This window comes from Delphinus delphis, chromosome 19 (genome assembly GCF_949987515.2).
Source record: "Delphinus delphis chromosome 19, mDelDel1.2, whole genome shotgun sequence".
NCBI lineage: Eukaryota > Metazoa > Chordata > Mammalia > Artiodactyla > Delphinidae > Delphinus > Delphinus delphis.
The window spans coordinates 16,859,621-16,886,519 of record NC_082701.1 but is presented as its reverse complement, the minus strand read 5'-3'; the positions used below and the strand labels follow the sequence as shown (position 1 = coordinate 16,886,519).

Genomic DNA, 26,899 nt, shown 5'->3' with positions numbered 1-26,899 from the left:
AGACATGGTTCTTGTCTGCCCCTGTGGGACTCTCAAGTCTAGGGGCCTAGGTGCCCAGAGAAATGACAAGGCGATGTGGTAAGTGCTATAAAGGAAGGTAAAGAAAGGTCAGGCCACACCGAGGGAGGAAAGGTTAGCTCAGTCTGGAAGCTGGAAGGCCACCTAGAAGTGGGAGCGCCATGGGCCATAGGGCCAAAAAGACTGGGGTGTGAGACCAGGCTGTGTGACCTCTGAGAACCTCAGTTTCATTTTCTGTGGGGTGTAATGAGAACTATTTAGAGTTGTTGGGAGAGTCAGATGAAGTCGTGGTCACGCAGCACCTCCCTGGATTGGACCTTAGAGTGGGATTTGGCTTTTGGAAAGACCTAGGAGCAGCAAGGGCAGCATGAGTAGAGGCATGGCTCAGGAGGGTACATTGCACTGACTCAGCAATGCTTCCCACTTGGAGAGACTGCTCCCTTTTGATGGTCCTGCCTGCTGTGGATTCAATGACTCAGCAATTCTTGATTCGATGATGCAGCAATTCAAACATTTGTGCATACTGGTGATTAAGCAAGAGGACTGTTTATAAGATAGGGCTACCGGCAATCATAATAGTTGTCAGTTACAATGAATGAGAGCTTCCTACGTGCCAGGCCCCGCATGGTGTCTGTGGATTAACTCACGATCATTTGATCACGTGAAGGGAAGAGATTGGGACAACCCCCTCACCAGAGGCCTCCTGTCACCTTCGGTTCCAGTTCATTCCTGCCCCGCCCCCATTCTCACCCAAGCCTCCCCACCCCTGCCCCGCATAAGCCATGATCCTCTCCTGAAAGTCCTAGGTCAGAGCCAGGAGGGACTCTGGAGATATGCCTCATTTTATAGAGCAGGAAACTAAAGCCCTTGAAAGGAAGGGATGTGTTTTCTAGACCACAGAAAAAAGCCTCAGAGCCTAGCAGGTGCTGGATGGATCTAGGCAGGGGGCGGGGGTTAGCTTGAATTTAAAGCCCACATGATCTGGGGTGGAGGTCTTCTGGGTAAGGTCAGACCGGTGATACGCTGGGCATCCATGTGTTCCCCAGATTCACATCCGGGCCACTCCTTCCGAGCAGCCCTTGTCTTCAGTGACCCAGGCCACCTGGTTTACCCTCAGGTCAAGCAGCTGAGGTGGGAGGCCCAGGCCTGTCCAGGGCTCCATCTCAGGCCTTGTGGACGCAGGAGACGTGGTCTGGGTGCCATGGACATGGTGAAGTGTGAGGTGATGGGAGCTGCTCACTGCAACACTGTGTGAGGGACCAAACTCTCCCCCACCTTGCGTCCAGCCTCAGTTCTTTTGGGGATATACCTAGGAGTGGAATTGCTAGGTCAAATGGTAACTCTGGGTTTACCTTTTGAGAAACTACTAAGCTGTTTTCCACAGAGGGTGTACCATCTTACATTCTCACCAGCAAAGTACAAGGGTTCCAGTTTCTTCACATCCTGGCCAAATTTTGTGATTTTTAAAACAAGATTCTTTTTCCTCTCTAACAGCGGCCCCTGCAGGGTCACCCCCAGCACGTTTTGTTCTCTTTAGGGCCTGATCTCAAATGGCCCCATTCTCACTCCCGAGTCTCCTCAGCCCAAGTGTCGCTGCAGTAACTCAGGAACAAGGTGCTAAGGCAGCAGTTCTCAAATTTTGCACAACAAGATCCCCTGGAGGGCTGTTAAAACACAGGCCGCTGGGCCACACCCCTACAGTTTCTGATTCAGTAGGTCTGGGCTGCGGCCCTGGAAAATGCATTTCTAACAAATTCCCAACTGGTGCTGACGCTACTGCCAGGGGACCGATCTGAGAACTAGGCTTCAAGGTAGTACTTCGTACATTTTGTCCTAGGAGGTCCCTGCTTTGTTCTTTCCCTTCCTCATTTATATAACAGTAGCACCCCCATACCTCAATTATACTTTAAACTCCCCCTCCCCCAGATCTTGTGAGGCTGGGGGTAGGGAGGGGAGGGGACAGGAGGGCAGTGATTCTTCCTCTTCTCAGTTCTCAGACCCTCAGCCCAGCCGCGCTGCTCCATCTGGAAAGCGAGTGTCCCCTGGCTGACAGCATCACAAACATTGAGGTCCCAGTGTAGCCTTGGACCAGCTTCAGCTGGCTTTCCGCTTTGGATCTATTCTTGGTGAGAGACCGATATCTCATTTAGTGTGTTAAATGGATGTTGGGAGTTGAGTGTGATGAAGATTGCCCTGGGAATACTCCCCCGAGGCCTGGTGTGAGGGAAAAAGACCAAAAGCCTGGCCTCTCTTCTGGGGTGAAGGGCCTCTCATCTGGACTCCCCTCCCCCCAACTGTAACATGGAGACCTTGACCAACTGTTGGCTCCTGGATTTGGCAAACAGATTCCGGCATCTCAGCTCCAGCCTGGCTGCCCACTTTGCACGACAAATCACTTCCTTTATTTGGGCCTCTGTTTCCCCATTGGTAAAACGAAAGACTCGACTACAGCAATCGTTTTCAAAGCGTGTCCCACAGAACCCAGGGTTCTGCTGAGGGTCAAGGTATGTGTCAAATCCATCACCTCTGCTTAATTAGAGTGGCCTCACTTGCCTTTATGTCTTCGGGTTCTGTATAAACATCTTGATCTCCAGTGGCCTCGGCCTGCAGCATCTTGAAGCAGGATTTTGGTTCCCTGGCCAGAGATTGAAGTCAGGCTGCAGCAGCGAGGGCGCTGAATTCTAGCCACCAGATCACCAGGGACCAGTGGCCAGTGACGATACCCTGACCTGTCGGCTTTGTAGAAATGAATTCCCACAAAGAGACAAAGTAGTGAAACAAGTAAAGTGTTTATTAGAAGGAAAATGGGTACGTGTGAATAGACACACAGGGGCGACTCAGAGAGAGAGTTGCGCCCTCGTGGTAGTTTGAATCACTTATATGGGGCATTTCTTCTGGGTTTCCTTTGGCCAATCATCTTGCTTTGCCTGGTTCTGAGTCCATATTTGGTTTATCTCAGGATCCTCCCCTGTGTACGTGCGCATCTCTCAGCCAAGATGGATTCTAACGAAGAGGCCTATGGGTAGGTTGACATCACTTACTATGGGGGAGGTTGACGTCCCCTCCCGTTTTGACCTCCAAGGAGCCTTTCTGCTCATGTGGAGTCGGGGAGGTCTCCTTGACTTTGAGAATGAGAAATATGTGGTCTCTTATCCGGGCAGGGCTCAGCTCCTCTCTCACTCTTGCTATTATCTTCATCTTGGAGTATCTGGGGCCCACCTATCTCCTGCCTCAATCTCATTTGGAAGACCAAATTTCTGCTGCTGAAAAGTAGTTTGAAAATCACCGGCTTAGATGGTCTTGAAGCTTCTCCCCATTCTGGTTTTATCTTCTATATTCTGTAGTTCTCTGGCCTCTGTATCTTTTTTCAAGTCCAACCTGTGTGTGACTCAACCTTGAGATTCTTCCTTGAGCTTCTGAAATTCGGTGCTCAGGAAGTGTGTTTCTTCCAGGACAGACGTGGGGGCAGGCCTGGCAGGTTGGCCTCTGTTCCAGTCGACTGATCTGTTTAGGGGGGTGTCTCCAGGCCAGGTGGGAGGGGCTGGGGTGGGGAAGGAGGTTTGAGTGGACACCAAGAGCCTGTCAGTGTGCGTGTGTGTGTGTGTGTGTGTGTGTGTGTGTTTTCTACTAAGAAGAAGCCATTTGCAAAGGAGTAGGAACGCATTTCACAGCCCCTGTGACAGGCCTGTGTGAAACCAGCAGACTCCCAGGCCCAGGGATGGTGAGAGGGTGAGAGTGAAGGTCGAGGGGGAGCCATCCATGAGGGTGTTTTCTGGATATCAAAGTGACCTCCCTCGAGTGAAGTTGGTACAGGGCAGCCAGTAAGCACGATTAAAGAGCTGTCATCAGGACAGAAAAAGGCATACATGGAATACTTCTTTGAGAGCCAGAAAGGTGGTAGGAAGATGGTAAACTTCACTGAATTGAAGGAGCTGAGGCCATTTCTCCTGGAGAAGAGTAGGCAGGGGGTTGGGGCAGTCAGGGGGAGCTATCTATTACCAGGCTCAGGTACATAGGTTGAGTATCCTTATTCCTGGGAATGTGATGCACAGTCTTCTGGAGTGACCGTGAGAGAGAGGTAGGGCTAAATCATTTTACAGACCCTGAAGCCGCAACTGAAGGCTTCTCAGGCTGGAATATATTATGCATGGGAGCACCTCCTGTGATTCGCCATAAATCGTGGCACCATGGCCACTCTGGAGACACTGAAAATATTCAAAGGGGAGAAGGAGGAAGGGAGTTGGATGACAGGAATGTGTGTATGAAGGGAGTGCCCAGGCAAGGGAGAAACAGGCAGCTGTGGTGAGAATAACGCTCCCAGCCAGGACCCAGGTTCTAGCCCTGCCCTGGCATTCCTTAACTGCGGAAATTTGGTCAAAGGCCCTTACCATGTAGAAGAAAGGGCTTTGCAGCCAGACAGAGCTGGATTTGAAACTTAGCTCTACCAATTCTCAGCTGGATGACATCGGGCAACTTATTTGAACTCCCAAGTCTCAGTTTCATTATCTGTAAAGTGGGAAATAATAATACCTGTGGATGTCACCGTGTTTGTTGCCCATCCAAAACCTAATCTCTCCTTTTTCCTTAGATTTTGTTTAGATGGAACATGCTCTGGGAAGGAGGGTCCCTCCTGAAATTTCAGTGGATAAAGTACAATTGGTCTACTCCAAGCATGGTCATGTCATTTTCTTTTTGTTATTGATTAGTTTCAGGGTGGGCATGTGACCCAGTTTTAGGCAATGAGATATAAAGGGGAGGCTACTGGGGGACTTCTGGGGAGGATTTTTCTTCTTCACATGCCAAGAAGTCCTGCTCCCATTTTCCTGCCATGAATGAGATTGGGTGCTGATGTGATGCTTGGAGCTGTGGCAGCCATCCTGCAACCATAAAGTAATAAGCCTGAGAAAGAAAAGCTAACAGCAAGGATGGTGGGGCAGAAAGATAGGAGGCTGGGTTGTTTTTTATTGTTTTTTTTAAACTTTTTATTTTATATTGAAGTATAGCCAGCTAACAATGTTGTGATAGTTCCAGGTGCACAGCAAAGGGACTCAGCCATACATATACATGTATCTATTCTCCCCCAAACTCCCCTCTCATCCAGGCTGCCACATAACATTGAGCAGAGTTCCCTGTGCTATACAGTAGGTCCTTGTTGGTTATCCATGGAGACTTTGTTGATGACTTTGTTGAGATGTTGCATCAACCCTGGGATCTCTCCAGACTTCTTTTCTGATCTGGTGAAGAAGCTTTATTCCGTAAGACATTAGCAGACACACTGTAATCTACAGCCACAGCATTCCTTCCAGTAACACAGCGATCTCGGGTTCGTTGTGAGAATCGAATGAGATAATAATATATGGGAAAATTCCAAGCCCAGGACTTGGCTCAGAATAGATGTTCAATGTGTGCTGGTTTCCTCCCTCTTCTGTATTTTCGTGTCTTAATTTTAGATTTTATTTTTCTACTCTACCAGCCTCACAGGATTGTGATAAGAAACAAATGAGATAATTGTGTTTTATTGCCACAATAATGCTGTAGTAAAAGATAACCACAAAACCTCAGCGGCACACGACAATAAACATTTCTTTAGCTCGCAAGTTTGTGCCTTCGTGATGTAGGCTGGCTTCCTCACAGGGCTGGTGGTTGGCTGGCTGTTGCTGAGGTGATGGGGCGGCTGGACCATGTACCTCTCTTTCTCCACAGGGCAGCCCAGGTATGTTTACAGGGAGATAGCAGAGGAGCAGGAGAGGAAGTGGAAACTTGCAGCACTTTCTCAAGCCTCTGCTTCCTTCCTGTTGGCTAACATCCCACTGGCCAAAGCAAGCAGGAGCCTATTTGAATAACAAAGGGAGGGAGGAAAAATTGGGCTAGTTTTTGTCTTTGTTTTTGTGTTTTTTGTAATTAGTCCACAACAATAATATATATGAAAGGACTTTGCAAGTTGTAAGGGGCTCTACAAAAGATAGTGATGATGAGGATGATGATTTAGACAATGGCCCAAAAAAAGAGGAATGTTACATGAAATGTCCAGAATAGGGAAATCAATAGAGACAAAAAATAGGTTAGTGGTTACCTAGGGCTGGGGGAGGGGGTGGGGAGTTTTGGGGGTTGATGGCTAAAGGGTGCAGGGTTTCTTCTGGGGGATCATGAAAATGTTCTTAAAAAAAATTTTTTTTTTTTGGCCACGTGGCTTGTGGGATTTCAGTTCCCTGACCAGGGACTGAACCCAGGCCACAGCAGTGAAAGCACTGAATCCACCAGGGAACTCCCTGAAAATGTTCTAAAATTGATTGTGTTGATGGGTACACAACTTTCTAAATACACTAAAGGCCGTTGAATTATACAGTTTAAATGGGTGCATTGTATGGTATGTGAATTATAGCTCAATAAAGCTGTTTCAAAAAAGGAAAAAAAAAAGGAGGGATGGGGCTTCCCGGGTGGCGCAGTGGTTGAGAGTCCGCCTGCCGATGCAGGGGACACGGGTTCGTGCTCCGGTCCGGGAAGATCCCACATGCCGCAGAGCGGCTGGGCCCGTGAGCCATGGCCACTGAGCCTGCGCATCCGGAGCCTGTGCTCCACAACAGGAGAGGCCACAACGGTGAAAGGCCCACGTACCGCAAAAAAAAAAAAAGAAGAATGAGGGATGATCCTGGATTAAGGAGAGGCGCTGTGACTCACTAGGTGGTGGCAATATCTCCCATTTCCTATAAAGCTGCCAGGGCACCACGATGGGAGACCATTGAAAAACCAACTTGTTAAGGTTTTCTCCACCTCCCTTGGAAATAATCTCTGACTTTATAATGGATTCTGTGCAGAAAATAAGATTCTGTTTGCAGCAATCCACTGCATGGCCAACTTCAGGACAGCAAGCCCCCCAAGCCTGGAGAGGGACCCGGGGTCTCAGGCATGTGGAATGTGGAGGCTTTTTACAGGTACCACGTGAGGTGTGGGAACATTAGCCCCAGGCCTGTGGAGGGAGGAAAAAGTCTTCTACACTCTTAGGGTCCCTGGCTGGGCCTGAAAACAAAACTGACAAAGACAGAACAACAGGAGAAAAGCATAAAAATTTATTTAACCTAAGTTTTACATGATTCCAGCACCTTCGTAAGGAAATGAAGACCCAAAGAAACGTTAAGCCTGGGTGTTTTCATGCTAGGTTTGCTGAAGAGTGGACAGTCATGTTGAAATATGATAGGTCAAAGAGTATGAACAAGTGTAGTAAACTGGGGGAGACTTAGCAAGGCCCATTCGTCCAGATTCTTCGCGGTGTCCCTCTGTCTTGGAGATAAGGATGCTCCTTTCCTCTGGGTATAGGGAGGGCACCTCTCATGGGAGGATCTTAGGACCTGATTCAGGGGAGAAAGACGGGGGAAGGTCAGAGATACTTTCCTGCTTCTGATGTTTTCTCAAACTTTCAGCTTAAAATATTTGATATGCCAAGGTGCCGTATTTTGGAGCAGAGTGTCCAGAACCCGTCACCTGCCACCCCAGCTGGAAGGAGCATTAAAGACTTCTGTTCTGTTGCGTGTTTGCAGAGGTAGGGTGTGTGGAAAGGGGACAGGCTAGAGCATGAGGACCTACAGGGAGAGATGAAAGCCATTGAGTTACGAGTTGAAGAAGGCAAGCTCAAAGGGTGACTTAACACCATCTTCAGGAAACAAGTGGGCCACGTCCAAAGGCAACTCTGCTGACTCTTTGAACTTGAGTCCTGTCCCTGCAACAGGCCCTGTGCTTTGTCTGGAGATCCACAGCTGGCTGCCCTGGGCGGGAGGGGAGGCTCCAAGACTGACAGCATCCCAGCAAGTGCATGGGTACCTGGTTCAGGCTGACGTGAGCTTCCCCTTTTCTCTAGAACATCTCCCTCCACCCTCTTTGGCTGCCCAGCTCCTACCTGCCCTTCAGGACTTAAGGAAGACATCTCCTTCTCCAGAAAGCCTCCCCTGATGCTCTGGGTGCCCCTTCGAGCATCCACGGCACCCTCTAGCTGAATGCTTATCAGGCTGAATTGAATTGTTTTCATGTTAGACTGTAAGCTCCCTGCCCTAATAATCCCAGAGCCCTTACATCTGGCATAATGCCTGGTCAGAGAGGGAGGAAAGGGAGGAAGGAAGGAGGGAAGAAGGTGAAAGGAGAGGGAGGGAGGGAGGAAGGAAGGGAGAAGGAGGGAGAGAGGGAAGGAAGGGCTCCACTGAACTCCGGTGAGGGGCTGATTAATCTGGCACGTGGTGCCCATTTCTGAGGCAGGCAATGACCATCTGATCAACCACTGGCATTGCCTTGGTCCCCACGGCCCCAGCACTATGGTTTGCAGACATCTTGGACCTGCTGGGATAACCCAGGGAAACTGGGAGCTGTGGCAAAGTCTGGACCCAGGGCCTATTGCACTGGTTACATTAGCACAGAATAATGACATATGTCATGGGTTGGGTTCTCCAGAAGCAGAGGCTGGGACAGAGTTTACTGGGGATCAACCATAGAGAGAAGGGGAAGCAGCAGGGCCAGGCAGAGAGAGAATCGGGACTGTGAGGCCCGACAAAGTTTCAGCCAACCCGGGGTGGGGTGGGGCTCTGAAGCAAGCAGTCAGTGTGCCCTGCACCCCAAAACATGATGGCGCCCCTTCTTGCTCAGCTACCCGATGAGGGCTGCCCTGGGAGGGGCTTGACCTGGGGCAAAGCCGCTCTCTGTAGCTGAAGCTGTGTGCTTACCCGGCACACCCCGCCTCCCAGCCCCCTGAAGCTGGCCAGCCACCCCTTCCTTGAAGGGGTTTCTGGGTGGCAAGTCTCCGTGTCTCCCACAGTAAGAGAGTCACCGAAGCTACAATTCATCGAGCCCTTCTGCCAAGCTGTACAATAATCATCCTTTACAGGTGAGGAAAGTGAGGCTCAGAGAGGTAAAGTAACTTGCCTGAGGTCACACAGCTAGGCCAGAAAGTGGGGGAGCTGGACAACCAGACAGGCTGATTTCAGAAAGTCCACTTTTAACCACTGATCTTAATTGCTGAGATGAAGGGGCATAGTTATACAGGGACAAAATGGATACTTTTTCACAGTGAGTTCTTAAAATAGAAGAACTCTTAAGGGTATATACGGGTGGGGTGTTGTTCACAGGAGAGCCCTTCACCTGTTTACCTCACTGCATGCTTCTCACTGTCCCCAGCGGGAGTGGAAAAAACTGTTGGTGCCCTTCCCCCATCGCTATCATCAGCTGATCCCACTGAGGGAAGGGACAGCCTTCCGGTAAGGCCCCCTTTCAAAGCCCCATTCTGCCCACTGAGCTGGGGCTCGGGAAGCACATTCAGTGAAGAAAAAGCCTGCAGTACAGTTCCGAAGATGTGGAGGGGCCGAGGGAAATTGCCTTGCTGAGAGAATTGCTCACATTTTCACACTTTTGCAGAGAGGGCGGCTCAAGGCGAGGGGGGCTGGGGGCTGGAGGGAGGCGGACCTGGGGGCCAAAGCACCTTTCTTTGTCCTGGGTCTCACTGGGGGTTGAGGCAGTCTTGCCTGAGAACCACTGCCCCAATCCAACGGCATCATCTTATATTGCAGGAAACCAGAGCCCAGGGAGAATAAACACGTTGTCCAAGTTGACACCATCAGTCTGAGTTGGAGGACTCATCCAAGGTGGCAAAGTAGCATTAGGATCCGGTTTTTTGACTCTAGTCAGCGCTCTGTCCGTGACCCGAGGAGACTCTCAGGGCTGGAAAGCGGGCACCTGCTGTCTGTAACTGCTGTGATTTAGATGGCCTGTCTGTGAACTGGGTGAAGATGTGATGTAGGGGACACCCTGAGGTGTCTCTGGAGAAGCGGAGTTTCAAGCTTACCCCGTTTGGGAGGCAGCGCAGGCGGCAGTTGTAAATGCGGGCTTTAGCGGGAAACAGAACTCCACCGACTAGCTGTGTGACTTTGAGCAAGCTACTTTACCTCTCTGCGACACACTTGCTCCATTTATAGGATGGGGACAAAAATACCTTCCTTGTGAGACTGTTGTAGGACTAGAAGAGATTACGCATGTAAATGTTTAGCGTTATTCCTGGCACAGAACTAGTGCTAAACAACAGGCACTATTACAGTATTTTTATCTCCTCTTGGTATTAGATGCACTTCTGAGCCGTTCATAGCGTCATGTGGGGTATTCTTAGCAAAGCGAGAGGCAGGAACCCAGTAGGAAGATAGAGGGCGTTCCAGGCACGGGGAATGGTTAAGGAAAGACCCCAAGGTGGGAGTGACTGAGCTGTGATGAGATCTGGCTCTGAGGGGCCATTCAGATACCACCTGCCCACCTCCAGACTTTGCCTCCCAGAACCTCTCCCCTGTCCCAGTTGCTGAGCTCTGTTCAGCTGTGGGTGGAGTTCTCGCTGCCTTCTGTTACTTTGGGGAAATGGCCTCTGTGTGAGGGCAGGCGTGCCGTTTACATTGGTAGCACCCTAGGTGCCTAGGCCCCTGCGTGGCACACAGTAGGTACAGCCAGTCTGGCTGAAAAGAAAGTGACTTCTGATGAACATCAAAGAGAGACAGGGCAGGGAGGGCCGTGGCGAGAAGGCTAGAGAGCTCGCATCCGACGCTGTGGGAAACAGGAAGCCGTGGTTGGCCAAGCTGAGACTTGTCAACAGGAGCCCTCCAGGGGTTCCTGGGGACCCGGTACTTCTCTGCCCCTAAGGCCAGCTGCTCTGGGCGGAAACGTGCCTTGGCCCCAGGCTGGGCTGGGAACACTCCCTGCCCATCATGGTCACACCCTTCCGCGTGTGTCTGATGCAGCAGCTCCTACCCCAGAGCTTGCAATCCGTCCCCTCGCTCACTGCCAAGGCTGGGCCCAGGGTGTCTGAGCCCACAGCAGCTACCCTGCCTGATAGTGCTGGGCAGCCTGCCCACGGCCCAGGGGGGCGGGGGGGAGAAGGAGGGGACCGGCTAGGGAGAGGCAAGGGCTCCCCTGTGTCCTCACAGGCAGGTCTCAGCCGTGGGAGAGCTAGTGGGTCTGGAGGGGGAGCAGCTACGGGTGATTTGGGGTCCACCCAAGCCAAAGCGGTTATAGCTGCATTCAGAATCCCGATGTCACCCTGTGCATCTGTAATAACAGCATAATGGTGTTGACAAAATGCTTTCCCATGACTTTCTCATTTAGGCTTCTCAAGCCGTGTCTTAGCCTCTCTACTTGCTTTCTCGGGGCTCGGAGATGTTTTGCCAGGTGGGCCACCGGGGGAAAAGTGTTGCTTTTGCTTATGGTCCCTAATCTACCCGTGCCTGACCTACCCCATCCAAATAAAGGGGCACAAGGACCCCTGCCGCGGCTCTCCCATGCTCCTCCTGGGATCAGGGTGTCATGGGGCTGGTACAGGGAGCACACTGTGATTTTCCTCCAAGGCCATAGACCCAGCCTGGGGGTGCCACTCATTCTCTGAGCTCCCAGGTTTGTCCTCCCCCAGGGACCCCTCCCCAGGCTAGTGTCTGCCCCACTTCCAGCCCGCTCAGGGCAGAGAGGCTTCGGAATCCATCTGGAGACAGAGAGCATGGGGTAGATGTGCTGTTTTTAGTTCCATGGGAGAAGTCACAACTGGGGTGGTAGTTTCTCTGCGGTTTCTCCCCTCCACGGGACATCTGTTGGCATGCTTTGAGGAGACTCTCATCAGAGCCGGCAGAGCCTGTATTTGGAGCCAGCCCCACAGCCCCTTCCGCCTCTCTGAGGCACTTGGCTTTGCTCTGAATCAGGGGAGCCCTTTCGGGGCCTGTGGTCTTTCCCTGCCTCTCCGGCTGATTCCCGCGCAGCCTTCAGGCCTCTCTGCCCTGAATGGCACCTGCGTGTGTCTTGGTCACAATCTTGTTTCACGCTCTGAGCCAGGTGGTCTCCTCGATACAACCCCTGACCCCCGCTCAGTCACCTCTCTGACCCTGCGCCAGGCCCTGTGCTTTGTCTGGCGACCCACAGGTGGCTGCCCTGGGCGGGAGGGGAGGCTCCGAGACTGAGACGGGATGCTTGGGCTCACAGGGGGCCTCAGAGCTCATAGAGGGAAACCCTCATTTCCGTGGGGAGTGATTGCCAGGGCTGGAATCCCAGACTCGCCAAATAGAGAGACTGGGCTTCCCTGGTGGCGCAGTGGTTGAGAGTCCGCCTGCCGATGCAGGGGACACGGGTTCGTGCCCCGGTCCTGGAAGACCCCACGTGCCGCGGAGCGGCTGGGCCCGTGAGCCGTGGCCGCTGAGCCTGTGCATCCGGAGCCTGTGCTCCGCAACGGGAGAGGCCACAACAGTGAGAGGCCTGTGTACCGCAAAAAAAAAAAAAATAGACTGTGATATTTGGGGAAAAAATGATTTTAGATTTTGTAATGAAAAATGTTACTATATTTACCTGATGACAGGACATGCCTCCTACACAGCGAGACACTTGGTAGGAAGAATGGTAATTTAAAATAGGCAGCTTCCAGGTGCATATACTTAATACCCTGCTCCCCACCCCTGAGCCATATCCGGGGCTACCAAGCTGGTCTTTGTTCTTGCCCTGGGCACCAAGGTTGCCAGTTACGGTTCCGGTGGTTGAGGGTGCACCAGAGAGCAGGTGTTGCTTGAGCTGAGTCCTGAAGGGGGCCAGACCTGGCCAGGGAATGCGGGATTGGGGGTGGGGGATTCCGGGTGGGGGATGGAGGTGCGAAGGCTCTCACCGTATTCAGAAGATAAACATGGTTTGGCTGGGCAAAGGCTTAAAGGAGAGAGGGCAAGAGATGGTCCTCCAACGGTAGATGGGGCCAAATCCCGAGGGCCTTGAATGCCACGCTAAGGAGGTCACAGCGTCCCACCTTCAGACCTTTGCTCGTCCTGAACTATGAGTCCCCCAGGAGGAGGGCCGAGAGTGGGATGAGAAGGGCAAGGTACCCAGGGAGCAAGCTTTCAGGAGGCTGTCATTCTCAGAGTCATGAGCGGGCAGGGCTGGCCCCTGAGAGTCAGTGATTCCTTATTTTGCCCTCTCACTGCCCACTGGCCTCACCCTAAACCTGGCCCGCTCAGGAGACAGGTCCCATTCTGTAAACCTTTGTATCCCAAGGACCTAAAACAGTGCCCGACCATAGTAGGTCAATAAGTGCTCACTGAATGGATGAATGAACTTTTTTTTTCTCTGTCTGGATTGTGTTTGCCTTCCTCATGGCCAAAGTGTCATTTCTTTCATGGCTTACTTCTTCCCTGCAGCCCCTCCAGAGAGCCCTTCCCTGAGTCCTCAGCTCTTATGTTGAATACACGTCTCGTCTCCCAGCCAGATGGTGTTGTTCTGCCTTGGACAAAGATGTAGACACAGTAGGTGCTCATGCTAGGGGCTTCATCAACCTCTAAACCTTTCCTGGGCAGGCTCAGTAGTTCTAGAATATCCTGGCCCCTTGGATGGGAGGGACCAGCTGCAGCTGCTGCTGAGACTTGAGGTCTCCCTTCTTCCCCTCTCCTTCTCTACTCTTCCTAGGGCCAGACTCAGAGAAGGTTCTGGAGGCAGTGGCTCCAAACTGCCCCTCCACAGTATTACCCTCTTATCCAGCCTGCTTCCTTTGTTCAGCCCCCTTGGACCACTCCCAGCTGGCTGCTACTCATGCAATTATGAAGGTGCCAGAGGTCTTCTGATATACCCACCCCTCCCTGCCTTTCTGACTGATGGCACTCCTCGCCAGGCTAAGAAAGGACGTTCTTGGGCTGTTGAGCGTTCCTGGACTATTGAATCTGGGGGATGATTAATGATGCTACTTGGGAAAGGTTGAGGTGTCGCCTTTCTGTCCAGTGGAGGGTCTGTTTCAATCAGGGAGTTACTCTTGCTGCCCAGAGAAGCCGATCATCCGTCCCCTCCCACGATTACTGACTGCTGAAGGGAGGACAGGCGTGCGGCATCGAGGGGGCACCAGGAAGGGGGCCACCGCTTTGGCATCCTTCAGGAGCTGGCATCCTGTGGATTTTATCTCAGAAGGCACCAACCTCTCAGGAACGTTGTTACTAGAGGATCTGTTGCACAGGTGAACTTTGAGCAGCTGCAAACAGAGGACGAGACCATCTGCAAATAGCAACAAAGGGCTGGAGACAATGCCAAACCCCAAATTTCCTGTATGGTGAAAACAGCTTGGGGGTCCCAGAGGAGTTCCAAGGTCTGCAAAACAAAGAACAAATTCTGCTTCAATCAAGGAAAGAACTGGAGTATCCTCTGCCAATCCTGACCATAATAGGTACCTACAAGCTGCTCTGGTTGTTCATCATGCTTGAGCTGGGAGGCAGGGCAGAGTCCTGGTGACGAGCTCTGCCAGTTTTCTAGCTGTGCACCCTCAGGCAAGTTGCTTAACCTTGCTGGAACATAGTTCCCTCATCTGTAAAATGGAGGCAATAATTGTACCTACCACAGAAAGTTGTGATGATGAAATAAGCCCTTCGAAGAGGGCCTGGCCCATCGCAGATGCTGTGCGCAGATATCAGTCTGTGGTTTGTCTCTTCATTTTCATAATAGTATCTATTATGAAAATAATAATAGATAGAAATAATAATAATAATTGAATGGTAGAAGTTTTAAAAAAATTTATATAGCTCAACTCATCACTTTTTTCTATTATGCTTGGTCTTTTTTTTGTGCCTTGGACGCAGAATTCGAACCCAGATCTGTGGGCATCAACGTCCTCCTTCCTATTACATTTAGTGTAGTGTTTCCTCAAAATCTATCCTCAGACCAGTGCTATGCTGGTACCACCAGAATCACCCAGGGAGTGTGTTAAAATGAAAGAGTCCTGGGTCCTCACCCCAGGGAATCTGCCTCGTTGGACCAGGGTAGACTTGGGAATCTGTATATTTAACAACTCCCCAAGTGACTAGGTGAGCAGCCAGGTGTGGAATGGACTTTACTCAGGGCCCCAGGCATCCCTGAGTATTCCCATTTGGCTACTTCTTGGCTTCTAGCTGGCTCCTGCAAAGCGCTGCTGACAGTGGTGCTTCTTGGTCTGTTTCTTACTGTATCCCCGCTTCTTTCTTCCTCCTCAGTTCCTTGGCACTGTAGCCAACAATCAGCAGATGATCAAAGCATGCTTTTGAACTAACCAACCTACTCTCCACCAGTAGTGGGGAAAGGCAACCCCACTCCATGACTGGCACTAAGTGGGACCAAGTAGAAATTGTGTAATTACTGACCTTGGTATGAAGTGTTCCCATGCAGCCCCCTCCGGAGCTGTGTGTGGCCGCTTAAGCCAGTTTCCTCAACCTCTAGCCCAGTCAGAGGGTCTCCCACCTGGAGAGACTGTTATGTTAACGTAGCTCCAAGGTTGGCTCATTGGAGCGGAGCAGGACACTTCTGCAAGTGAACAGCTGTGCCAGCCTCCAAGTAAAAGAAAACCGTATGCATTTGCAGCAGGGAGTGGGGAAGTGGAGTGTGTTCTGGTTTAAGAGCGAAACAAGCACGTAGAGGTTTTAGCAATTTTTCTCTGACGTGTCAGATTGTGACCTGCTTTCCCCAAGCACACTGGGTAGTGGATAAGGGAACTAGGATCTGTTGAGCCCCTTCTGTGAGCCAGGGATTCATATTTTTAATTCTTCCAATAATCCATAAGGTTGATATGATTATTCGTATTTTACAGATGAGGAAACTGAGGCTCAGAGAGGCTATAGAACAGCCAGGAAGTGCTGGAACCAGGGGTTAGAGTATAGCTGACAGGACTTCCCTGGTGGCGCAGTGGTTAAGAATCCGCCTGCCAATGCAGCAGACACGGGTTCGAGCCCTGGTCCGGGCAGATCCCATATGCCGCGGAGCAACTAAGCCCGTGCACCACAACTACTGAACCTGCGCTCTAGAGCCCGCGAGCCACAACTATTGAGCCCATGTGCTGCAGCTACGGAAGCCCACGCTCCTAGAGCCCGTGCTCCGCAACAAGAGAAGCCACCGCAATAAGAAGCCCACGCACCGCAACGAAGAGTAGCCCCCACTTGCTGCAACTAGAGAAAGCCTGCGCGCAGCAACAGAGACCCAACACAGACAAAAATAAATAAATTTATTTAAAAAAAGAATGTAGCTGAAGCTAAGCTACTGTAAAAAGAGACCTCAACATACCATGGCTTAAACAATGTTGGTTGATATTCTTTCTTCCTCATATAACAGCCCAAGGTTAGTAAGAAAGCTCTTCTCCAGGCAGTCACTCAGGGACCCAGGATCCCACCACCTGTGGCTTCTACAACTGGAGTGGCAAATGTTTTTCCGTAAAGAGATAGGTAATGAACATTTGGGGCTATGCAAGGCATATGGAGTCTGTCCTTACTACTCAACTCTGTTGTATCATGAAAGCAGCCACAGACAATATGTGGATGAGTGGGTGTGGCTGTGTTTCAATAAAACTTTATTTATAACAAACAGGCCACAGGGTGGATTTGGCCCAAGAGGCTTAATTTGCTGACCCCTGCCCTAGAATAGCGGTTCTCAAAATGTAGTCCCAGGGACCCAGCAGCATCAGCAGCATCTGGAAACTTGTTAAAAATGCACCTTCTTAAGCCACTCCTGAGACCTACAGAATTAGAAACTCTAGGGGTGGGGCCCAGCAGTCTGTATTTTAAAAAGCCCTATGGATGATTTTTTTTTTTTTTTTTTTGGTGGTACGCAGGCTTCTCACTGTTGTGGCCTCTCCCGTTGCGGAGCACAGGCTCCGGACGCGCAGGCTCAGCGGCCATGGCTCACGGGCCCAGCCGCTCCGCAGCATGTGGGATCTTCCCAGACCGGGGCAGGAACCCGTGTCCCCTGCATCGGCAGGCTGACTCTCAACCACTGCGCCACCAGGGAAGCCCACCTCTGGATGATTTTTATACATGTTGAAGTTTAAGAACCACTGTTCCAGAGCCCTGGCTGCACGAGAGCATCACCTGGGGAGCTTTCAAAGTTCTCAATGCCCAGGCACATCCCAGGGTAATTACATTAGACCCTATGGAGTAGGACCCAGGCATCAGCATTTTTAAAGCTCCCCAGCTGAGGCTAAGGTGCAGCCAGCATGGAGAAGCACTGCCTTAGAGCACTGTCACCATCTGCATGGTCACTGGCTTGCCACCTGGCCTACTGCCACACCTGCCTCTCCAAGGATGATGTCCTTTGCTCCCTGAGGTCTGGGTTTTGATCTCTTCCTTCGTCTTACCTCCCAAGCCCCCAGCACCCTGGCCCTTTCCTGGGGACTCTACATGGGGCTTCATGATATGAGCGGACCTTGGTTCAAGTTTGTCAAAGTAACCCATCTCTGGCAGGAGGTGGGCAGGAGGAGGGGACGACTTCATGGGGGGTGAGTAGTGGAATGGAAAGCAACCAGAAGAGGAGGGAGGTGACAGCAGGAGGAAGACTTGGATGTGGAAACACCTAGCACAGTGGCCTGTCGCTGGGGCTCAGTCAAGTCCAGTTTTCTTCCCCATCCATGCTCTAGGGTGACCGAGAGCAGTTTCCATGTATCCCGGAGCCTTCCTTTATACGGAGAGCACGTACGTGGCGCTTACTGTGTGCCTGTACTCTTGAGTGCTTCACATAACTGAACTCATATCCTCACAGCAACCATCTGGAATAGGAACTATCATTACTCCCATCTTATAGTTAGTGAGACTGAGGCTTTAAGAGGTTAGGTACAATAAAGATGTTTAAAAAAAAAAAAGAGGTTAGGTGACCTGCACAAGATTACACAGGTAGTAAGTAGCAGAGCTGGGATTCAACCCAGGAAGTCTGGCTTCAGAGCTGAGCTATTGGCCACTATGCTCTGTTACCTCTCTTCGTAACAGTCACAATGATATTATTATTCCCATTTCACAGAGGAAGAAACTGAGACCATGAAACTGGCCCAAGGTCACAGAGCCTGGAGGTGGTAGAGGTAGGATTTGAACCCAGGTCTCTCTGCCACCAAAGTCCTTGGATTTTCCAGTTTGCCCCACAGGCTGGTTTGGGTTCCCTCCCATCTTCCCTCCATCTGTCCACCCAGAATATTCTGGGTTTGCATGTGTGTGGCTGACTCACGGGGGAGAGGAGGGTGCATCCTCTGGAGTGAAAAGGCAGATTTCTTTTCTGTTCAGAGCCTTCTTGGGTTGGTGCTGGGAGAGCTGCCAAACCCAGCTGACAGATTTCCCCTGCCAGAGCTGCGGAGTGGGTGGGCAGCCCCCAGGGACCCCAGGAGGCCCTGTGACACCAACTCCTCAGATGAGTCGCAGCACTCAAGAGAAAGACGGGCATGCCTGCTTCACCTGCCTTAACTACAGTCTCTTTCCCTGAGGGAGTTTACTGGTTCCAGTTGCCAAAATCTCTCCACACTTCCTCTCTGCTCTGGTCCAGAGCTGAAAGGAACCCCAAGAAACCATTTGTTCCAGGCTTGCCTTTAGGCAATTGACGTAATCCTGGTTATTCCCATTTTACAGATTCAGTAACTGAAGTTAGCTGTGGCTCCTCATTGGATTGTCCTCTTTCCATCAGCCCTATAATTTCCCAAACATCCCTGATGGTAAGAGTCACCTGGGGTACTTTGTCAACTCTCTAGATCACTGGTCTTCTGCTCTGAAAATTCTGATGCAGTAGGTTAGAGCTGGGGCACACGTGATTCTCATCATCAGGGATGATGGGAAATACTGACTAGAGGGACCCCTACTGGGTGCAAGGATTCTCCCGCATTTCAGGTGCAGCCCTGACTGGCTGCCTCAGCTATGCCCCAAATAGTAGTAATTTGCCCCTTGAAACATGGTGAGCAACATTTCACCCCCAGTCTGACTCAGGAAATCAGGAAGGGGCTGGAAGGATGGTGTGGGTGGAGCCTTCACCCACTCTGGCCAGTTCTGCTGTGTCCTCCAGGGGATGTTTGCTGAGGGCTATTAGAGACCTTCCAAATGTCCTCAGATTTTGGATATCTTATCCCCACTCCAACCAAGTCCTCCAGATGCTGAGGGGCTCCTACTGGCTGGAGGGTCCCTAGCTCATTTGTTTGTGTTCTGTGTAGGGAAAGCCAAGATGTGGTGGTTTTAAGATATGTATGCAAATTCTTTGATACTTCATCCTGTAGGTGTGGAGTTTGATTCCCTTCCCCTTGAGTGTGGGTGGACTTAGTGACTTCTCTCTAATGTGTAGAAGAAAGTGGAAACAGCAGCATGTAACTTCTGGGACTAGTCATCAAAGGTGCCATGGTTGCCTTCTCTTTCTTGGGGAGAAAGCTGACTGCCATGTGGTGAGAACACTCAAGCCACCCAATGGAGAGATGGTCAGAAACTCTCACCTGGTGAGAAACAGGGGCCTCCTGCCACAGCAAGTAAGAACGGAGGCCTTTGGCCAATAGCCACGTGAATAAGCCATTTGGAGCAGAACCACCAGCCCTGGTCAAACCTTCAGATGACGGCAGCCCAGACCAATGTTTTGTCTGCAGCCTCATCAGAGACCCTGAGCCAGAACCCCCCAGCCAAGCTGCTTCTGAACTCTGATTCACAGAAGCTATGAGATAAGAAATATTTGTTGTGAAATAATAGGAAAAAATATATCTTGGTCTTTGTCTCTGGTTCCTGACACAGAGCTTCTAAATCCCTTGGACATTCCTGGATGATAGGAAAGTCTTTTGTTCTAATGAGGCAACTCTTGGTGGGCTCCTGGAAACCTTCAGGATGGTGGCTGGTCACCGGAAAAACCAAGGCACGATTAGATGTTTGGAACTTGCAGCCCCATCTCCCCATCCTTCAAGAAGGGGAGAGGGGCTGGAGATTGACCTAGTGATCGATCGTGTCTACATGAAGAAGATTCCATAAAAATCCCCCAAATCTGGGGTTCGGAGAGCTTTCCAGTTGGTGAACAAATCCACGTGCTGGGAGAGTGATACACCCGAACTCCATGGGGACAGAAGCTCCTGCACTCTGAACACTTCCAGACCTTGCCCTGTATATCTCTTCATCTGGCTGTGTATCTGTACCCTTACCATATCCTTTACTATGTAATAAACCAGTGAATGCAAGTAAGTGTTTCCTTGAGTTCTGTGAGCCATTCTAGCGAATTATTGAAGATGGGGACCAAGAAGGAGATCCTAGGAGCCCTGATTTATGACCAGTTTGTCAGAAGTACAGGAGACAACTTGGGGTTTGCAATCGGTCTCTGGAGGTGTGTGTGTGGGAGGGGTCAGTCTTGTGGGACTGAGGCCTTTATCTGTGGGATCTGATGGTCTTTCCAGGTAGATCCTGTCAGAATTGAGTGAAATTGTAGGACACCAGCTGGTGTCAGACACTTGCTTGATGTGTGTTTTTCCTGTACAGTTGTTTTAAGTTTGGGGTAATTTTTTTTTTTTCCGCCATGGGACGCGGCTTGCAGGGTCCTAGTTCCCCGACCTGGGATCGAATCCATGCCCCCTGCAGTGGAAGCTTGGAGTCCTAACCACTGGACCCCCAGGGAATTCCCTTGGGTAATTTTTTTTCATGCAACAATAGATAACTAATACACAAAGCAAAAGCAGAAAGACCCTCTACAAGCTGAGAGGGTAGTGAGAGAACTGAGGCAGGTGTGATACCGAAAGACCTGCCACCGCTTGGTGGACAGGGAACCAGCATTTGCAGGGCTGGAGATCAGCGCTTTTAGGTGCGCCCTTTCCTTTGCTGTTAGGGCTCTTATCCTGCCTGCTGTGCACGTGAGGCTCAGAGAGGTCAAATCACTTAACCAAGGCTGCTCAGCTGGTCGGTGGAGGCGCCAGGACTTGAGAGCAGTCTGTCTGCCCTTGGCCGTGCTTTTTCATCCTCCACGCTGCTTCCGTGATCTTGGTGACCTTGGGCAAGTCTTTCTGAGAGCTTTGCACAGAATTTGAGCAGGCAGCTTACACATCCATGAGAAGATTGAAGCTACCGCTCCCTGGCCCTCAATGCTCTGATACAAGGTGCGTGCACAAGGCCCACACAGCCTTCGCTCTGTAGGGTGCCCCGGAGTAGGGTGGCCCTGTGTGCTAGAGATCTAGTGACCCAAGGATGAGTTTCAGCAGCTTGGCTTTGGGGGCCCCGTGCAAACTCGCAGCAGCCCTCGAGAGCACCCTCTACCCCACCCTTGCCTCCCCCTGCTGGACACACAGACACCCGCACCCAGGCATCATCCCCTGCCCTTGGCCTAGCTCCTCTGGTCACCTTTATCCACACAGAGGCCAACAGCGGGCACTTGTTCAAGAAACATGTGCTTGGGGTGATGAACCTTGAGGCCATCCTGTCATCTGGACCCTCAGGTGTGAGGCTCTCACCACTTACGGGGACACGACGTGGGAAGCATTGGCCGAGGGGCAAACCCAGCCTTCAGGGGTGGGTTCTCTCCTGGAGAGTCAGGTCAGGAGCACAGGGATCTGGGGCAGTCTCGGGAAGTAGGTTGCTTAGCAGTTGCCGGAAGTTTCCGTCCATCTCCTGGGGCCTTGGCCATCACCCTTGGCATCTGACTTCTTTCTTCCACACCTCTTTCTGCAGGCCAGGACAGATGCCACTCCAGGACCCCTCCCCACAGCTCCATGCAGGCCTTTGATGGGCCACTCCTCAGCCATGTCTCTCTGATCCACAGCTTGCATCCTGGCCGCGACCCCCGCTCCCATCTCAGCGCCCCCCTGCCCGCCCCAGCGCACATTCTCACCCCCTCGGCTGACAGCCCCCATTAGCTCCACGCTCACAAGTAGTGGAGCTCCCCAGGGAGCTTCCTGCAGCCCCACCCCACCTTGCCCCCCACCCTCTTCCTGAAGAGCCCCCACGGGCCCCTACGCCTACTCTTCCAAGCCCTCCGCTCTTCCCCAGTCCACGTACTGCGTCGTCCTCTTCACCAGCCTCTCTCTCCAAGTGGGTTGAGTCCGGGGTCGCTCCCAGGGCTGAAACCCCTTCTGTAGACAGCCCCACTCCCCTGCACCCACTCCCACACTAGGAGTAGAAGAAAGGCAGATGGATAGGGGTGTCTGCACAGCTTGTGGGGGGGTGACGTGTGGAGACAGGCAGGTAGGGCAGGCCCCAGGATGGACAGATGGACAAGGCATCCAGCTTTCACCTCTCCCTGAATGGCCACAGGAGGAATGAGGCTGCCGCCCCATGCCTCTCGCAAGATGCTGAGAGTGTGAATGAGAACAGCTTGTGAGGGGCTCTGACGGGCAGGGCCTGGTGAGGAGACCTTTTGTAACCTTCCGGACCTGGCGTTGAGCCAGCGGACAGGTCACGTGACCCAAGCTGCTCTGTCCCTTTAGCCTTCCCAGCTCACGTCCCAAATGCCCCTTCTCTCTGCAAGGACGCTTCAGGCTGGGGAGGGGACATGGATTTGTCTGGGGAGGGAGTGGTGGTTCTGGGATGCCTGGTGTATGTGAAACCTTATGCGTATGTGCGCACGTACGTTTTTTTTCCCCAGAGTGTCTGCAGCTTCTCGAAGGGGGTCTGTGACCCATGAAAGGGCCCACCTTGGTACCAGGCTATCCAGACTGGGCTCCCATGTATGTTTAGTCCCAGCAAATCTGGTTTCCAAGTTTAAGGGCTGTCAGCATTCACCCTGAAGAAGCGCTCACCTCTTCACGTTGAAACCCTAACACTTAACCTGCTTTGGGAGATTTGAGATCAGACCTGCCCGGCAGGTGCATCCTCTATCCTTCTCATCCTCCCAGGCACACAGGTTTCCCTGCATTTCAAAGTGGACCAGCCTCGCGTTCCAGCCACATCCCAGGCTACAGGAAGTGTTCCCAGCAACAGGGAAGTCATCTGCCCCCTGCAGACATCCTGCATCTCAGCAGCCCCTTCTCAAAGGCTTTTTTAGAAATCTAATGGCCATGGGTTCTGCGTTGTGTAGGAGTTTTTGTATGTTTCCTGGACCTGAACTCAGCTCCCTAACATGAAGTGCAAAGAGGATTGTTCTTTGGCTAATGGCCTTGATCACGGCAGAAATGACTTTTGTCTTGATCTTTTCTAAATTCTTCCTCAATTCTGCTTTGATATGAGGTCTGAAAGTTGACCACAGCGCGCTCATGAAAGCCAAGTACAGCAAAGAGGGAGCTTTCCTCAAGGACTGCCCTGTCCCAGTAGAACTTTACCTTATTTCTTTTACATGTAACAAATTCCTGAAAGCGTCTATGAATATCAAATGTATCAAAATTGGGTGATGCCCTTATTCTATACAAGAGGCAATGCGGTCTAGTGGTTCAGAACGTGGACAGCCACCTGGTTGCATGGGCATAAATCAGCCACTTCCTGGTGTTTGGCCGAGAGCTCTCTGTGCCTCAGTTTTCTGAAACTGAGAATGATTATAGTAACGACCTTGAAGGATTCTTGTGCAAACTAAGTGACTGAATACACTTAAAGCCTTAGAACAGAATCTTATTGCACTCTGCGTTAATGATTGTTGTTGTATGTTTTAAGGTGGATTCTTTACTCAGAGAGCTGAAAAGAATGATCGACTCCCTAATTATATGTTGCCTCTAAGACACAATTAATGACTATTTATTTCTAAGACTTTTTTGGAGGGCTGCTGCCATGCGGCTTACAGGATCTTAGTTCCCCAACCAGGGAAGGAACCCGGGCCCTGGCAGTGAAAGTGCTGAGACCTCACCCCTGGACCAAAGTCAGGGAATTCCCAAGACTTTGTTTTCTTTCCCTCACGTGTGAATCCAATCAATAGGCTCAGGACCAATGAACACTCATTGAACCTAAAGATTTGATGCTTTCAGCATCCTGATGATTTTCATCTTAGTTTCAAAATTATATTAAGTTTGTGAAAACTTTTGTTTTTTATTACTAATACTTGCACTTTTAATTTCCTGGTTTTGCTCATTTTTTGCATCAATAAACACAACAACATATTCAAACAATTGCACCAACATGTCATATGGCACAGGTCAAATGGAATGCGGATGCTTTAAGAATGGGATTGTTGGCTGGTGGTTTGTGTCACCTTATAACAGCTCAACATGTTTGCCAATATACGTGCAAAACCAAATCTGGCGAAGGAAAATAAATTTAGGGATGTTAAAGTCCAATGTAATATGATGATGGCAATGGCTCGAGAGGCAAAGACCACTGAGGCTGGCACATGTTTCTGGGTTCAGGTCATGATCTGTTTGTTGAAAGCACAATTTGTTACCATGAACTTGGAGACAGGTAGCCTTCCCTTTAATAGAAGACCCATTCCAAGAGAGCTGGCTATAAGGCAACCATTTATAAAATGTCAGATTTTTTTAAAAATTCACTTTAAAATTAAGATGGTCTTCAAAGGAAAATGGACTACTTTGAAAAGTTTTGGTGATGGGCCAGGTCTATGTCATGCTGGATTGCGGGGAGAGAGATTTGAGAGTGCTTTTCATAATTGCTGTTCCTTCCTGTAGCAGAAGCTTCAAAGGAGGTGATTCTTAAGGGGACTTGTGGTGAGTTCTGCTGTGCACCCTGCTTAAGAAGTTACAGGGGACAGCAGATACTCAAGGCTGCTTCCTCACTGTGGCCTGGACCCCTCCCTTCTTTTGTTCCCCTGGAGAGTGTCTTGCATCATAGCTGATAACTCTCACTAACATCTCTAATTCTTTTATCCCTCATTTCTTTGACGTCTCCTGTGATTGTGGTTAGTTAGGCCGAGTTGGAGTTCTTCATTCTCCTCACAATTAGGGTTTATGTGATCTTGGTATTCTCCTTACTTTGTTGGCTAGATTCTAGAAGCTGGAGAAGACACATGTGATGTTGAGCGGCATGAGTGGCAATGAAACATCAAGAGAGTCCTGATGGAGACTTTCACATAATAATGGGATGGCTTTGTATATAGAAGCAACCACTGGGCCCAGAGACGGAGTACCATCACCAGAGAGCGCTTCATAAGGACAAAACACAGAATTCCTTCCTTCCCCTCTTGTGGTAATGCCCCCTACTTTTTTTTTTTATAAATTTATTTATTTGTTTGTTTATTTATGGCTGTGTTGAGTCTTCGTTTCTGTGCGAGGGCTTTCTCTAGTTGCGGCGAGCGGGGGCCACTCTTCATCGCAGTGTACGGGCCTCTCACTGTCGCGGCCTCTCCTGTTGCAGAGCACAGGCTCCAGACGCGCAGGCTCAGTAGTTGTGGCTCACGGGCTTAGTTGCTCTGCGGCATGTGGGATCTACCAGGGCTTGAACCCGTGTCCCTTGCATTGGCAGGCAGATTTCCAACCACTGCGCCACCAGGGAAGCCCGCCCCCTACTTTTAAATTCTGGGATGTGAGTTGTTTTAGTGACGGGGGCTTGCTAAATTGACAAGGGATGGCAGCTGTCATAATGTCAAGTGGTGTTTGGATCATATGAACATTTGTGAATTTTTTTTCTATTTCCATCCCCTATGCCTGTCATGCCAGTAGGCATGTGAGGTCAAATCATACCTTCTCAGCTTCTACAGGTCAGCCTGGCTACCACTGTCCCTACATAATTCTGGGGACTCCAAGGAGGTTCCAGAGACCAAGGAGAGTCCAGTATTATGGTCCTGGCCAGACTGGGATTTCACCCTTGACCTTCTTCTCATCCTTACGCTTCTCCAGACCATAAAGATTTCTCCTACTCGGAACACCTCAGCTGTATGCTTGCCAACCTCATTAGTCCCAAGGCCTCAAGTCCTTAGATTAGGTGGTTCCAGGAACTCCTGCCTACCTTCTCTCCCCCAGACCCCTGGACATTTGTCATAGCTGACAGAGCCAGACGCCATGTCATATTCCTTCCACCAGTGGGAATGGGCAATTAACATGTGCAGTGCTGCCCGTTGAAAGCACCTGCCCTCGAGAGTTCTAGAAGATAAACTCTTGCCCAGCTTTATCAATCCTGGAATCTCACATTTTAGTAAAGTTCATTGACTTCAAAGGAGGTGTGAAAAATTGTTCAGGCCCACTCGGAAATCCATTATAAGTGGTTCTGGCATTTACAAAACTTTTTTATTTTCCTGACTATGAGAGTAATACATGCTCATTGCAAAGAATTAAGAAAATACAGAAAGGTACTCATGGAAAGAAGCAAAAGCTCCCAGAATCTTCTCTCTCAAAAATAATCATTATTAGCATTTAACGTGCCGCACTTTTTTTTTTTCCTGTGCACAACTATTTATAAGATTAGGTGGTACGTTATATACAATTCTGCATCTTGCTCTTTTCATTTTATACAACCAGAGCTTTTCCCTATGTCATTATCTAGTTTTCAAAAACGCCATCTTAATGACTACATGATATTTCATTGTCTGGTTGTATCAGAATTTACGTAGCCAGTTCTCTATTTGCGGGCGTCTAGGCGGTTTCCTATTTTTCATGATTATAAATGGTGCTGTGGCAAATATTCTCGTCCAGGAAATCTTTATCTGGGTTTCTCATAATGGCCTTAGAAGAAATTCTCCGAAAGGAAATTATGGAGTCCCAGCTCTGCTGTTTGGTACCTCTCTCTTTACAAATGCCCTGGGGAAGTGAGTGACTCCTGTCACCCCCTGAACTGGTGGCCTTTGCTGTTGCCTCTGAGGCCTAGACAGGAGGACCTTTTATTCATGTCGGAGAGAGATGCAAAGGGGGCCCCTGCAGCCTCCCCAGGCTACTTACCTGAACCCACTCCATGCAAAGCAGAGTTCCCCCTGCAGGAACCATTTCATAATTAACTTAGAGGCTAAAGCATATTTAATTAGCCATGAAAACCCTCCCAGCCATCTGCCTCTGTTTTTATTTTGAGGAAAATGGCAGATCTTTTTTTCCCTTGCACTCTCTTTTTGGGGATGGAGCTCATTTCCAGCATCTTGGTTCTTTTTTTTAACGTCTTTATTGGAGTATAATTGCTTTACAATGGTGTGTTAGTTTCTGCTTTATCTGAATCAGCTATACATATACATGTATCCCCATATCTCCTCCCTCCCACCCTCCCTATCCCACCCCCTAGGTGGACACAAAACACGGAGCTTATCTCCCTCTGCTATGCGGCTGCTTCCCACTAGCTCTCTAGTTTACATTTGG

At 50.3% G+C, this 26,899-nt stretch overlaps 1 protein-coding gene across 5 annotated transcripts in view; it reads left to right on the top strand.

The window, feature by feature from the left end:
- Nucleotides 1-26,899, top strand: part of LOC132414886 (ADP-ribosylation factor 2) — a 104,248-nt gene that overhangs the window by 40,449 nt on the left and 36,900 nt on the right. The window contains exon 5 of one of the 5 annotated variants that reach the window (XM_059997868.1): nucleotides 24,608-24,963. The exons of the other annotated variants lie outside the window; for them this stretch is intronic. Coding sequence (XP_059853851.1) covers nucleotides 24,608-24,661 — 54 coding nt within the window. The 3' untranslated portion in view covers nucleotides 24,662-24,963. Of the gene's footprint in view, nucleotides 1-24,607; nucleotides 24,964-26,899 lie in introns of those variants that run through there. 5 annotated transcript variants of the gene reach the window in all.